General features: G+C 36.2%; 1 protein-coding gene across 1 annotated transcript; it reads left to right on the plus strand.

Moving 5' to 3' along the window:
• The first annotated feature begins 10358 nt into the window (after positions 1-10358).
• Positions 10359-10796, plus strand: LOC148802396 (uncharacterized). The gene has a single exon (XM_088897889.1). It carries the CDS (start codon positions 10359-10361, stop codon positions 10794-10796), a length of 438 nt encoding a protein of 145 aa, XP_088754015.1.
• Positions 10797-15874: the final 5078 nt, after the last annotated feature.

The raw sequence follows: 15874 nt of genomic DNA on the forward strand, positions 1-15874 counted from the left end.
TCTATGGTGCCAGATGGAAGGGTGTGATATCGGAATAATTTGACCAATCGGTGAGCCTTAACAATATTTTTTAATCAAAGTTGGATGGTTGTTTCAATCTTCAATACGCAAACCCAGAATAAAATCAAGTATTAATGGGGATGGCAGCGATGATGGAGGGTTGCAGAGTCATCTTTGACTATGGGAACCAGCTCAGTTACAGCGTCGAGGGTATCAACGGCAAGGATGGCAGCAGCATGGAGGGTTGTAGAGTTGTCATTCACCGAGGGAAGTGGCTCAGTTGCAGCTGTTGGATTTTAATTTTACAAGAGATTAAATCCAATGGGTTTGATTGATGAATTACATGAGAAATTGTACCTACACACTTGATTGAAAAATTAGCTTTTCTCTTGCAAAATCCAGTTTTGAACTTGTCCCACAGTAGAAAATTATAAGTTTTGTTTTCAGTATTTCAATAGGAACTGATTTACACTCCTTAGAAATAGTAGAGGAGATTATGGGGGTTTGATACCGTGCAACCTGCGCGTGCGTGTGTGCGGTGCAATGAGGCGCTTTAGAGGCGCACTTTGTGCGCACCCGCATGGCTCAAGAAGGGCGGCTTTGGTTTTGATGCGTTGCTGACTGTTGATCACCATTGATGAGATCAATGGTCATGATTCGATCAGGTGTGATCAAGAGACACAATTCAAAGTTAACAGTCATTAATTGTTAACTACTTTTTAAACACTCACAATGCTTGAAATTGTGACTGTTCAAGGTGCCTTCTCTAAACCAGCACCAACCTTTTCTTCATACCTTTTCATAAACTATTTAAGGAGCATGAATCATACTCCAAAGACACACAATTTTGAAATTCACTATCTCTCTCTCTCTCAGTCCGGTCTGCTACAGCCTCACAAAAGGTTTCTTTGCAGATTCTCGCCCAAGGCTCTGTTGTATCTTGTGAACGAATTTGCCTGTAACCCAATAGCAAAATCAGTGAAACTGAGTGGGGGCAAATAACATTCTAAAGACAGTGTCTTCAGACGCGCCTCAGAGCTTCTCCTCTAAAGTTATAGTGACCCCATTTCTCCAACAATTTTAGAACAGCGGAAGCAAGCATGATTTCGATCAAGATGATGAACCAAGATCTTGTTTGACTAGACCAGTTCGATGGAGCAAATTTTAGCCGATGGCAAGACAAGACGATCTTCTTTCTAACCACACTGAAACTATACTATCTGCTGGACCCGAATTTGCAATCACTTCCTGAACCCACTGACAATGACTCAAAAAAACTAAAGAAGGAAAGATCAAAACGAGAAGATGACTCACTTCTGTGCCGATGACACATACTGAATGCCTTATCAAACCGGCTCTACAACTTCTACAAGGAACTTATATCTCCAAAAGAAATTTGGAAGGCCCTAGAATTCAAATACAAGGTGCAAGAAGCAGGTACGAATAAGTATCTTATTGCAGAATACTTTGACTTCACCATGAACGACCATAAACTCATACTGGAGCAAGTTCATGAACTATAGGTGATAGTCAACAAAATTCGATCCCTTGACATCATCCTTTCTGAATCTTTCCAAGTGGGAGCAATCATTGCCAAACTTCCACCCTCTTGGAGGATTACAGGAAGAAGCTTCTGCACAAGGCTGAAGAACTTACCTTGGAGCAAATTCAGCAACACCTTCGTATTGAAGAAGAGTCTCGGATTAGAGACAATAGGGATAAAACCCTGGCTAGTATGCTGAACACTAAGGCCAATTTTGTGGAAAATGGATTGAAGAAGACTAACCCTGAACTACAGGTAATAGTCAACAAAATTCGATCCCTTGACATCATCCTTTCTGAATCTTTCCAAGTGGGAGCAATCATTGCCAAACTTCCACCCTCTTGGAGGATTACAGGAAGAAGCTTCTGCACAAGGCTGAAAAACTTACCTTGGAGCAAATTCAGCAACACCTTCGTATTGAAGAAGAGTCTCGGATTAGAGACAGTAGGGATAAAACCCTGGCCAGTATGCTGAACTCTATGGCCAATTTTGTGGAAAATGGATTGAAGAAGACTAACCCTGCATTACAAGTAAAGAAGAAGAATGAGAACTTCAAGAAGAGCAACAATAAGAAAGGATCCTACTATGTTTGTGGAAAGAAGGGGCATTATGCCTGAGTCCGCCGACATTGGAAAGGCAGAACCAAGTCTACAAACATGGTAGAAGACAATCTAGTGGCCATGATTACTGAAGTCAACATGACAGAATCGTCTTCTGGATGCTGGTTTGATTCAGGCACCACAGTCCATGTTTGCAAGGACAAGTCCTTGTTCAAGACATATGAAGAAGTGACTGATGGCCAGGAGGTACAGATGGGAAACCAAACATGTGCCAAAATTGCTAAAGAGGCAGCGTAGAGTTGAACTTCACCTCCGGAAAAGACACTAACTCTCCTGAATGTTCTCCATGTTCCTAACATTAGAAAGAACTTGGTCTCAGTAAATCTTGTTTGTAAGAGGGGATTCAAAGTTGTCTTTGAATTTGACAAACTAATCCTATCCAAGAATGGGATGTTTGTTGGAAAGGGATATGGTTGTAATGGTATGATCAAATTAAGTATTAATGAAGGAAAAATTTTTGCTTATATTGTTGATTCTTTCTCTTTATGGCATGATAGATTAATACACTTGAATTTTAAATCCATAAAGAATATGAGCAAACTTGGTATAATTGCTTACAGTTATGAATCAACTGAAAAATGTGAGATATTTGTAAAATCTAAAATGGCTAAGAAACCTTTCCCAAGTGTTGAGAGAAATTCTCAACTTCTAGAACTAATCCATTCTGACATTTGTGAACTCAATGGTGTATTAACTAGAGGAGGTAAGAGATACTTCATAACATTTATAGATGACTTTTCTAAGTACACCTATGTCTACCTTATGAGAACTAAGGATGAAGCCTTTGACATGTTTAAACTGTATAAAACTGAAGTTGAAAATCAACTAGAAAAGAAAATTAAAATCCTTAGAAGTGATAGGGGTGCTGAATACTTTAAAAATGAGTTTAATTCTTTCTGTGAAGAATTTGGAATAATACATCAGTGTTCTGCTCCCTATACCCCTCAATAGAATGGCCTGGCTGAAAGGAAAAATAGAAAACTTACAGAAATGATAAACTGCATGTTGTTAAAAGCTAATACACTCTTAAACCTGTAGGGGGAAGCACTCTTGACAGCCTGTCATTTACATAACAGAATTGTTTCTAGAGTTAATAACAAATGCCCATATGAATTATGGATAGGAAGAAAGCCTAATTTAGCATATCTAAAAGTGTGGGGGTGTTTAGTATATTATAGAGTTCTAAATCCTAAAAGAACCAAGTTAGGACTCAAAGCTAAGAGAAGTATGTTTGTTAGATATGCAGAACATAGCAAGGCCTATAGGCTTCTAGACTTAGAATCCAACATAATAATTGAAACTAGAGATGTTAAATTATTTGGAAATAAACTATGTTCTGAATCTATAGAAAATGAATCCACAGAAAATGACAGAGAACTTAAAAGAGAAACTCAGATCTCAATACCTGTTGATAATAATGAGACTGAAAGAAGAAATGACACAACTGTAACACATACAATAGGACCTAGAAAAAGTCAAAGAACAGAGAAGCACTTAGGTTCAGATTTTATCTCTACTCAGTCAATTGTATTTTTAGTTGAGACTGATAGAGAGAAGATTTTAAATAAGATACCTATTGTCCTAAACATTGAAAATTATCCAAAAACCTATAGTGAGGCCATGACCTCTAGAGATGCTACCTTTTGGAAGGAAGCTATAAATGATGAAATGGATTCAATAATGTCAAATAACACATGGGTACTAATAGACTTGCCTCCATGATCAAAACCAATAAAATGTAAATGGGTGTTTAGAAGAAAATACAACACTAATGGAATTGTACAAACTTTTAAGGTTAGATTGGTAGCCAAAGGATTTAGTCAAAAGGAAGTGATTAATTACTTTGACACCTATGCACCAATGGCTAGAACAACTTCTATTAGAACACTCATAGCATTAGCATCCATTTATCACTTATCTGTTCACCAAACGGATGTTAAAACTACTTTCTTAAGTGGTGATTTAAATGAAGAGGTTTATATGGAACAACCAAAATGATTTGTTCTTCCTGGAAATGAGAAGAAAGTCTGTAAACTGGTTAAATCACTATATGGATTAAAACAAACACCTAAACAGTGGCATGAGAAATTTGATTCTTGCATTCTAGCTTTTGGTTTTAAATATAATGATGCTGATAGATGCATCTACTCAAAATTCACTGAAAATTATAGAGTAATTGTATGTCTTTATGTTGATGATATGCTTATTGTGGGTACAAATATGGTTGGCATAAATGAAACTAAAAACTACTTATCCTCTGTCTTCAAGATGAAATATTTAGGAGAAGTAGATACCATCTTGGGAACAAAAGTTAAAAAGCATAGTAGGGGCTATGCATTAAACCAATCGCATTATATTGAGAAAGTACTTGAGAAATTTAAGCATTTAGGGTTTAAAGAATATAGCACGCCATATGATTCTAGTATAAAGCTAGTAGAAAATAATGGTAGAGCAATTACACAACTCGAGTATGCTAGTGCAATAGAAAGCTTGATGTATGCTATGGTTTGTACTAGACCTGATATTGCATTTGTAGTAAGTAAACTCAGTCGGTTTATAAGTAATCCTAGTGCAGAGCACTGAAAGGCAATTGGGAGAGTTCTTGGGTATCTCAAGAGAACCTTGGAACTTGGCTTGTTTTATTGTGATTATCCAGTTGTACTAGAAGGGTACACTAATGCAAGTTGGATTACCGGTAATGGAGATAACAAGTCCACCTCTGGATGGATTTTTGTTCTTGGTGGGGGTGCAATCTCTTGGTTATCCAAGAGACAAACTTGTATATCTCACTCAACCATGGAATCCGAATTCATAGCCTTAGCGGCTACTAGAAAAGAGGTTGAATGGATTAAGAATTTATTATTGGATATAAAACTTTGGCCTAGTCCTATGCTTCAAATTTCCATTTACTGTGATAGTGAGGCAACTCTGTCAAGAGCTTACAGTGGTACCTACAATGGTAAGTCCAGACATATAAGTCTGAGACATGAATTTGTTAGGCAACTGATTCAAGATGGAGTCATCACTATAACCTATGTAAGGTCAAATAAAAACTTGGCCGATCCTCTTACAAAGGGCTTGGCCAGGGAATTGGTAAGAATGACAACCAAAGAGATGAGATTAAAATCCTTTACTTAGTCACCTGTAATGAAAACCCAACCTGAACTGAAAAACCATCAATATTGAGTTTAATGGGTAACAACAAGTTACAGCAATGTGACTGTTAGCACTGACATTGAGAAATTTCCCATCACAACATAAACAGTGTTGTCCGTTATGATGAGAGGTTGAGTTAAACTTTTAATGAAGTTTTGAAATGTGTCAAATAACAAAACACATAGTGGAACTTCACCTATGTGAACATAGAAGTGGTGCCGCTTCTCATGAGAATTTGGGTTTGCTCTCGGGATTGTTCATGAAACCAGGAAAGAAGCACATGGCCATAATAGTGCTGAGCAAAACTTGAAGCTCTTCTAAAGACTGGACATTTTTGTGTGTATGGGTGTTTTCGGTCTATCTTGAGAGTAATTGGTTTAAGGTTTTACCACCAATAACTTTGACAAGGCTCTGAGATAACTATACTAACAAGATGTTTAAGTTGATAAACACCTTTTGTATGCATAATTATGTCATAGTAGTTTGGATTGAGAGAGAACTATGTAATTGATCAATCAATGTGGGGGATTGTTGGATTTTAATCTCATAAGAGATTAAATCCAATGGGTTTGATTGGTCAATTATATGAGAAATTGCACCTACACACTTGATTGAAAAATTAGCTTTTCTCTTGCAAAACCCAGTTTTGAACTTGTCCCACATTGGAAAATTATAAGTTTTGTTTTCAATATTTCAATAGGAGCTGATTTACACTCCTTAGAAATAGTAGAGGAGAGTATGGGGGTTTGATACCGTGCAACGTGCACGCGCATGTGTGCGGCGCAATGAGGCGCTTTAGAGGCGCACTTTGTGCGCACCCGCATGGCTCGCAAAGGGTAACTTTGGTTTTGGTGCATTGCTGACCGTTGATGAGATCAATGGTCACGATTCGATCGGGTGTGATCAAGAGGCACAATTCAAAGTTAACAGTCATTAATTGTTAACTACTTTTTAAACAATCACAATGTTTGAAATTGTGACTGTTCAAGGTGCCTTCTCTAAACCAGCACCTACCTTTTCTTCATACCTCTTCATAAACTATTTAAGGAGCATGAATCAGACTCCAAAGACACACAATTTCGAAATTCACCATCTCTCTCTTAGTCCGATCTGCTACAGTCTCATAGAAGGTTTCTTTGAAGGTTCTTCAACTTTGCTGGTTGCAGATTCTCGCTCAAGGCTCTGTTGTATCCTGGGAACGAATTTGCCTGTAACCCAATAGCAAACTCAGTGAAACTGAGTGGGGGCAAATAATGTTCTAAAGACAGTGTTTTCAGACGCGTCTCAAAGCTTCTCTTCCAAAGTTACAATGACCTCATTTTTCCAACAGTGACGTCATTGGAGACGAGGGTGAATGGGTTTCATGCTATGAAGTTGGTGAGGGTGAAGGGACGGTGGGGAGGGAGGGGAAGAAAGCAACAAAAAGGAATGGTAGGCTAGGGTTAATTGCTTTTGATAAAATTTTGGTGTGCATCTGCAGTTAGAACCAAAAGTCTGTTAGTTTCAAATTAATTTGAAGAAAGTTACCTGTTCGAATAGGATTAGATGGGACGGAAAATTTTCTGTCCCTAGGGGACAGACGATGTGAGCTCTAGAGTTTTGATTGATGAATATACTTTTGTAGGAAATGCTCCTATTCACCGTGGATGTTAATTGAGTTGGAAAATATTGTTAATAAAGGTTGTATTTGGTACCATTTTTCTTTTTATTAGAAATGTTTGAAGTTTGTCAATACAAATTTTTTGAGACATCAAATCTGACGTTTCATGAAGTGGCAATAATACCTGCATGCATTTAGTACTAAAATGGAATTTTTTATATAAACACATTGGCCTATTTTATCAAATTTTTGTATTGATAAACACAAAGATTTCTCCTAGAAGCAGCAACGATACTACACACAACCATGTCTCAAAGGTCTGATCCCTCATACTTGGAATCTCAGGAACATAATCTCACGCTGCTGACAGATGAAGGAAAAGGTGAAAGATAGAGTTTGTTACAGACACGTGTATTAGGAGGCAAACCAAGCAACGAACTGACTGGCGAACAAAGGCAAAGAATTCTTTGTCTAGTGGTATCGTTTTTCTCAATTTTTCTACCCTTCTTAGTGATTTAGCTTCTATTTTGTTTTGATGATTTTGTGAGGCGTATTACCCTCCTCCATAATGTATACAACATTTTGTTTCTATAAATCTATATATCTATATATACCATACACAGCCAAAGTCATGCACAGCTGTTTATGGGCTTGATATTATCAAGGGTGAAATTGAGTCTGAATGGATTGCAAAGTTATGCACAGCGGCGAACCTGGATCTTTTTGCGAACCACATGTATACAACATCTACAACCTCATATTGAAAACGGCTCTTCTATTATTTACTGTCATTCATAGAGATGTGTTTACTGCAACGGATGTGACCAGTATTATGTGATCAGCGTATCCACAAATGAACCTTTTTGATTATGATGGAAATCTGTGCCGCAGGAATTACATGATACCAAAAGGGCTCTTACCTATCAAAATCCCATGAATTTGATAGATATTACTTGATTGGTTATTACTTTTATGATACCGTTTTACAATTATAGGGAAAATACATGATACGTATGTGCTGAAAATACTCGTATCGTTAAAGTGGTGAAAAGGTGATATTCATTAAAATTTACCCCGGGGGGCTGATTTGTCAAAGCACTCCTGCATCGTACTTTTAGGGCATCATAGAATTTGGGGTAAATTGCGGAAACCTCCTCTGAAGTTTTGGACTATTGCTAAAAATTCTTCTGAAGTTTGGTAATTGTAATCCTCTCTTCAACATTCAAACATAGTTATAAGTAGATCCCCTCTATTAGAGTTCTTCCAAATGAGGCATGAAAATGTCAAAATGCCCATGCAGTTATTATTGAGGCTGGTTTCTACATGAAAAAACAATACAAATTTTATAAAAACAATAAGAAAAGAAATTTAAAGTTATAGTACTTTACCTTTGGGTGATTGATATAAAGGGTAAATTTGAAAAATAAATCAATTTTAGACAAGAGATTATAAGGATCTGAGGTATTGATTCATATGTAAGGAAAAGTTGAAAAATAAACAATTAGGTCAAAGTAACTCAATAATGGGTATTTTGAATATTTTTAGATTTTAACATAAGGGGTCTACTTATAATTATGTCAGAAAGTTCAGGAGAAGTGATTGTAATTATCAAAATTAGGAAGGTTTCAGCAACAACAAGATACTTTTGGGGAGGTTTCAGCAATTTAAGGTAGGATTTATTCAACCTAATATTATTATAAAAGTTAAAGAATTTTCAAAAGAAGGCTGCATGGACTGGCATGGCAATGCTGTCCATTGTCAAAAACACCTTTCCTTTTTTATTCCCTCAAATAGGGGAATGCCATTCCAGCAGGAATGGGAATGGGGTTCTGATTCCATCCAACCAAACAGTTGGAATCAAATATAACCCATTCCAATTCCAATTCCAGACCCCTATTCCCACAAACCAAACAAGGCTTGAGTACTTTGCCTAATTGGATCAAGTAGAGACTAGAGAGCTTTCGTAGGGCCTTATTTCTATCATTGGCCACCTGTTCAATCCTTCATGGCTTCATCCACATAAGTTTTATGGCATATAGTGTTTTTCACGAGCAATATTTGCTCTTAAAATTAATATTTTATGTTTAAACTTGTTTAAGAGATGGACTTATTTTGGCAATTGGAAAAGTATTTTGGGCTAAAATTTACCCGTTATAGAGGATATATAGCCGGATCCTTAGAAGAGTGTATGTGCCATGTTGGGCCTCATATCAAGTTGCCACTGTGGAAAACTCCTAGTGATTTAGCCACTCTAAAGCCCGACTAAAACCCTACATTTATATTTATTTCATAACTTGAGCATCAATTTTGTAATTATTTGATGTTTGTGGTTTCGACTTGGGAGTTCAACAACACTGGAACTGGCCGCTTTTTCCCTCAACAAGGTCAATTTGCATAGACTAGAGCCCATATGAGGATGGCTTTTCAAAACTTTTCTCGAAGAAGTTAACGGTAATAAAATCTTTCCATACAAGGATATTCAAAACTTGGAAGGAATGCAGGAATACCAACCTTTACTTTCTAGACATTAAATTCTCCACGCTGTATTGATAAGCATGACATTAAAAAGTTGATATGTTTTGAAGTTATTGAGTTCAATAACTTAGTTTATAAATAGTTAATCAGAGTAAGGAATGGAGACGACTGCAGTTCAGAGAGCTCTTCTTAAGGCTGGAGGAGAGAGGAGGGGCCGGAGTTACTAGTGGCAGGCAGTAAGTCACTCAGGCTTAGATTTGGTTGCGGTGAAGAAACCCAAAGAGCTTTTATTTGGATCTTGTGCTTCTGGGACTGTTACCCAAAAGAAGTAATTACCTTTCCCAGCTTCTCTTTATCTTGCATTAGTTTCTGTCCCAGTGAAAACATCGAGGATTTGTATTTGGAAATCAGATAAATTACTGGAATTCTTGTTGTTGATAGATAGCATGATTTTGTACATTCATAGTACTGGTTGCTTCCCATACAAAGTTTGATTACTAAATATATAAACATCGAGGATTTGTATTTGGAAATAACATGAAGGGTCCATTCGTTTTTTCAGATTTTGAGGGGAAAGTTGGTCATTGGGATTTTGGTTACCATTCATCAAGATATTCATGTTCTTTTTTTATATTTATGTGTGTCCTATAAAAAAAATTATTTTCCTCGAATATTCATCTTTCAGGTGATAAATAACTTTCTCACCTGGAGGAAAATTGTCAACACTTGAACGGAACAAAATTGCCTCTTTTTATAATGATTTTTTTATAGTTAGAACAGTATTTATCTGAAAAATAAAAGAAATGAATAAATAATTTCCAAAAAACCGCCAGGTCAAAATTGCAAGAGGTGATAATTAGGATATATTTCTTATTGTTATGTCTTTAATGTAATTTAAATATTCTGTTCATTGAAACACTGCCGCCTTTCTGATACTAGATAGGTTCCGTTGCAACCACTCAGTATGGATTCCCCAGTGACGATTGAAGAGCTCAGATCCTTTCATTCAATTGATCGGGAACTTTATTCTCGACTGGTTATAAAATTGCGGAGAGATATAAGTACATCTATGCAAGTTATTGCTCTATGGATGTGGCTTGAGGACGTCGGCTATCCCAACATCATTCATAAGATGCTGTCATTACCTGACTCGTTGGTGAAGGCACTGGCTGATGAGGCCTTGATCTGCTTGAATTGTATCACAAGCGACAGTAGTCCACCCCCCCCGACAAACAATTGTATCCCATGTACACTTGGCCTTATGAAGCAAGATATATCTCTTCAGTTCTTCCATGATAACAGGCTTAGTGCAATACGTGGGATCACAAAGAAACTCAACAATGTCTGTCTTAGAACATTTGCTGATATAGTGCAGCCAACGTTGGCTAATGTGGTCAAGTAATAAGTCAAAGATGTCCATTGTTTATATGTCAGGCCATGTTTGGGAGTGCTTATGTTAAAAATAAGTGTTTATTGAATAAGTGCTTAACAACAAGTGTTTATTCGAATAAGCACTTATTTTCGTTTGGCATTCAACTTTTCAAGTGCTTGTTTAAAAAAATAAGCACTTATTTTATATTGGGCATTTGGTAGTCTTTTTCTCCAATAAGCACTTAAATAAGCATTTGTGACTATTTTGCCCTTCATGTTCTTTCAAAATTTCAAAATATACCTTATAAAAGCACTTTTACAAAAAGCACTTTTATAAAAGTACTTTTACGAAAGTACTTTTATGAAGCACTTTTACAAAAGTACTTTTATGAAGGCACTTTTACGAAAGTACTTTTGTGAAAGCACTTTACAAAATCACTTTTGTGAAAATACTTTACAAAATGACATTTTATGGAAGAACTTTCATAAAAGCACTTTTACGGAAGTAGTTTTATAAAAGTACTTTTATGAAAGCACTTTTATAAAAGCACTTTTATAAAAGCACTTTTACAAAAGCACTTTTATGAAAGCACTTTAATAAAACCACTTTTATGAGGAAAGAAGTTCTATAAAATTCAACTAGGGATAATTTTATAAGTGGTATTTTAAAATTCAATTAGGGATAATTTTATAAGTGGTATTTCAAAATTCAATTAGGGATACTTTTATAAGTGGTACTTTAAAATTCAACTAGGGATAATTGTGGAAGAAAATTTAAGTGCTTATTGTATAAGCATTTGAAAAAAAGTTGGAAATTTGAGCTTAAAAAATAAGCCTTTATTTCTAAAAAGCACTTATTTAGGACTTATTTCCCAAGCACCAATAAGTACTTAATGGTGTGGTCCCGGCCCAAATAAGCACTTCCAAAAATGGCCTTATGCTCTCAAAACCTCTTCTATTTGAACTAATTTATTTCTTTGAGATTATCTTTAGCTAATAAAGTTTTAATAATGTAACATGGTTTGGTATGGCTTTGAATTGATATGTTCCATTCTCCCCCTCTTCTAGGGAAGGTTGTTTTTACTGTGTGACTTTTGGCTTTGCAAGGTAGCTAGGGCTCACCTAGAAAACCTTAAAATCTCAAAGAACCATTCAACCTAAAAGCATAAGATGTTAGGTCAGGCTCATCAATAGGTTTTTATTCTCAAACACACTCCTTCATGCAAAATCCCATTAGACTTGAAGATGGACAAGCTCAAGCTCAACCATACTTTGTGCTCAAATTGAATGAATTATAATGGAGGTGACAAAAACCGAACATTAGACCATTTGGACAAAAAAGTTTTAATATCATTTCAAGAAACTATTCATCCTAAAAGCTTAAGTTGTTGGGTGAGGTCCCTAAATAGGCTTTTATTCTCTAGCATAAAGCAATGTTTGGTAATAAGAATTTGGAGAGCCAAATGTCTACCTGCTGGGTGCCGAACCCAACCAAAGATAAATATTCTTGTTCTGGGTTAATAATTTGCAGATAGTGATGAGCAAGGTCATTCTCCACAGGGATTGGGTGGATTTATTTCCAAGTAGATGGATTAAGGGGGATTTGTAAAGCTAAGGAAAACGAGTAAATAGCAGAAAATAACAGAAAACAAAAGATTAAATCGATGGGAGAAAACTTCTGATTGAAGGGATAAGTTTAGCTTTGATTCGTAGCATTGATCCTTGATGCAAAGATAGATTCATATGTTTATGAATAAATTGGTTATAGCTATTAACAAGCTCTAACAGCCAGTCTCTACTCTTATTATTCGACAACCAAAACAAGCTCTTTGATTGCTTCCCTTATTAATAAGCAGTCCTAAACAAGCTCTTAGGATTTAACCTATTAATAGCATTAAGAGGGGAGAGACCCAATTCTGGTCAGCGATCTCATAAGCTCGGATCGTTTAAACTAGATCATATATTTTCCTAACATAGATCGAAAACTTTTTTACAATCAATTTATGTTAGTTGCTACCATGATCAAACCTACCAATCATATACGAAACTAGAGGTTCAATCGGCCATAGATTATTTCCATTGAATGAGCAAGGGGCCCTTCTTGCTTAATCAACAAAAATAATCCTCACAGTTAATTAGCAGAAAAATATGAATACCCATAAACAATGAATAAAAATCAATTAGATCTCACAATATTACAGAATCAAGGCTTCCCTAACCCTTCAACCAGAAATAAAAACTTACAAACACTTCATGATGAAAACGCAGCTTCTAGATGAGAAAGGGGGGCGAACTCTTGCTTCTTCTTCCTTGGTTGTTGATTTCCCTCTCTGAAGACTGAAGCTCTCTTGGAGGAATTGATGCCTTGGGTGCTGGTCTGCCCCCCTTTATATAGGTTTAGGGAGAGGGCTGCTCTCCAACTCTCTTAAAGAGATTATCCTCAAACTGGAAAGTCCTAATCTAATTTGAACTTATCCTATCTAACTCTTATCTCTTATGTTTCTAGGATTACAATTTGAGAATTTAAATCTGATAAAACTCTTTTATTGAGATTACATTCAACTTCTATTCTAATGGGACTCTTGGATTTTGAATTCGAACTGGGCTTCTTTAACAATTCGGGCTTGTTTCAAGACTCTTTTGCGAATTGGGCTTCAGCTTATGAAATGGGCTTTGCTACGAAATTACTCTGACTTTGGGCCCAAATTCGTCTTCGATGCGGACCGATTCTGCCAAAACCCAAAACATTAACATTGTGGGTTTTTTCCTTATCTTTCCAGTGCCTCTTGAATTGTCCAAATCAGAGTCTGGAATTGAGAGTTATGCCCAGATCACTGATCAGTGCCGAGACTGTGCAAAATCATCTGATTAGCCTTGTTTTCATCCAATCGCCTTCTTGCTTGCCCTGAATCGAAATACAAGAGTAATGAGTCCAATTAGGTACCAATTAAGTGAAAAATACTGAATATTGAGGGATAAAGATATGACAAATTTGATTCTCATCACTACCCTTGATATAAGTCATTGCAAATGTTTGGTCATCATAGAGATATTTATGCATCCTCCATACAAGCCTCTTCCAATAGCTTCTTCAAGTACTAGGAGCTACTGGTTACCTATTATAAGATCCATTATTGAATCTCCAAAAGGAATGCACCTTCAAGATCACTTGTTAACTATTAACTTGGGAACTAACTTGGTTGGGACCTAATTTAACACATAAATAGAAGTTTCCAATATGTATCCCTAAAAGGATATAGATAACTCCAAGTGGGCAGTAAGTGTTTGGACCTATCCGACAAAATCTGATTTGTTCTTTTTGATACACCATCAAGTTATGATGTCATAAGAGGAGACAGTTGTGATATAATTTTGTTATTCTTCAAATAGTCTCTAAATTCATCAGAGAGATACTCTCAGCCTCGATCTGAATTTGAAGTGTCTTGATTTGTCTCCCTAACTATTTCTTGACTTCATATTTGAATTTCTCGAACTTTTTAAGTGATTCAAACATATATCTCATTAGATACATGTACCCATATTGAGAATAATCATCAATAAATGTTATAAAATATGAATGTATATTACATGCCTTAACATTTAGGAAACTATATGCATTTATGTGTATTAGGTCAAGTGTAATTATACTTCTTTGAAGCTTATCAATGAGTAGCCGTTTTGTCATCTTGTCTTGCAGGCAAGGCTCACAAGTTGGTGGATATTTTATTGTGAGAAAATCTAAAGGACCATCTAACTAATCTTGTAGTGTGCTCTATATTAATGTAACCAAACCAATAATACCACAAGTAAGTAGGATTAATGTTTTCATGTTTTCTTTTTCATGGGAATGTGTTTTGGAATCATTTTAGTCATATTAGTTTCCATGGAAGAACGAAGTATATAAAGACCATTTCAAGTGCTCCATGAATAAGGAACTTGTCATTTAATTTATTTGTAATCTTATTACTAAGTAAAATGGAATAGTCATCATTGCACAATTTAGACACTGAAATTAAATTTCTTATAAGTTATGGAACAGAAAGACAATATTTAAGTATAATGTCTCCTCTAAAATCTAAAGCTATTATTCCTATGGTAGCAATTGCAACTATTGTAGATGTCCCTTTCTAAAGCATAACCTCATCAAATTCAGTTTTTTTCTTTCCATGAACCCTTATAAAGTATAACATGTTGAAGGGATGAGAGATCCATCATATGGGTAGCTGAACCCTACAGGTAGGTAGGGCAAAATTTCAAAAATTTCTCTCTCTCCCATGTGGGAATCACATTCCTTGTTTTAGAAAATCTGCATTTTCAAGGATCAATCTTGAACCAAGAACTGAATCAGATCTAAAACTAAAAGGTAGGAGAGGGAGGTACCTGATACGAAGAAAATAATATCTCCCAATGAAGGTGTTCACACCCAAGGAAAACTCCAAAGACTGCTCCCACTGAAGATGACACAGCGTAGGGTGGAGTAGAATCAGCAGGTTCTTCACAAGAACCGAATCCTTCAGCAAGAATTCAATTAAGGGAATGTGAGCACGAAATCATATCAGTTTTTCTCCAAAAACTGATATCAAGAACACTTCTTGATCGCTCCTATAGTGGAGATCGAACTGGAAATGGCGGCAACAGGAGGAGGGCACAAGAGCAGAATATGGCGCAGTCTTACTGTAGTTGTCTTCTCTCTTTCTATGATCTAAGATCTGATGTGATGAGATGAATAGAGGTTCGCCCTCCTCCTCCTTTTATAGCCTTAAAGAGAGCTCCTAATCTCATTAGGAGTTTCCTAATCCAAATCTGTATTTGGATCAGGACTTCTCTTTAAGAGATAAGGATAAGCCCTTATGTTATCTGCAGATTAGATCAGCCCTCCTAATCTTATTAGGAGTTTCCAAATCTAAATCTATATTTGGATCTGAACTCTTTGAGTGGATAGGGATAACTCCCTATCCTATCTACTGATCCAAATCCCAGATTCCCCCCTGCTTTAACTAATCAAATTAAACCAGTTCGAATTGGGCTTTAGGCCCATTAAGTCCATGTGCTCACTAACCTTTCAGACTACTGCCCAACTGGGTTTCCTTGTATGGCATGTGACCCAAA

Source organism: Nelumbo nucifera, chromosome 2, assembly GCF_055504915.1.
Source record: "Nelumbo nucifera cultivar China Antique chromosome 2, China Antique-T2T, whole genome shotgun sequence".
NCBI classification, from domain to species: Eukaryota; Viridiplantae; Streptophyta; class Magnoliopsida; order Proteales; family Nelumbonaceae; genus Nelumbo; species Nelumbo nucifera.

Coding starts and splice junctions, on each gene's coding strand:
- LOC148802396 (XM_088897889.1), top strand. CDS start 10,359: ATGGATTCCCCAGTGACGATTGAAGAGCTCAGATCCTTTCATTCAATT.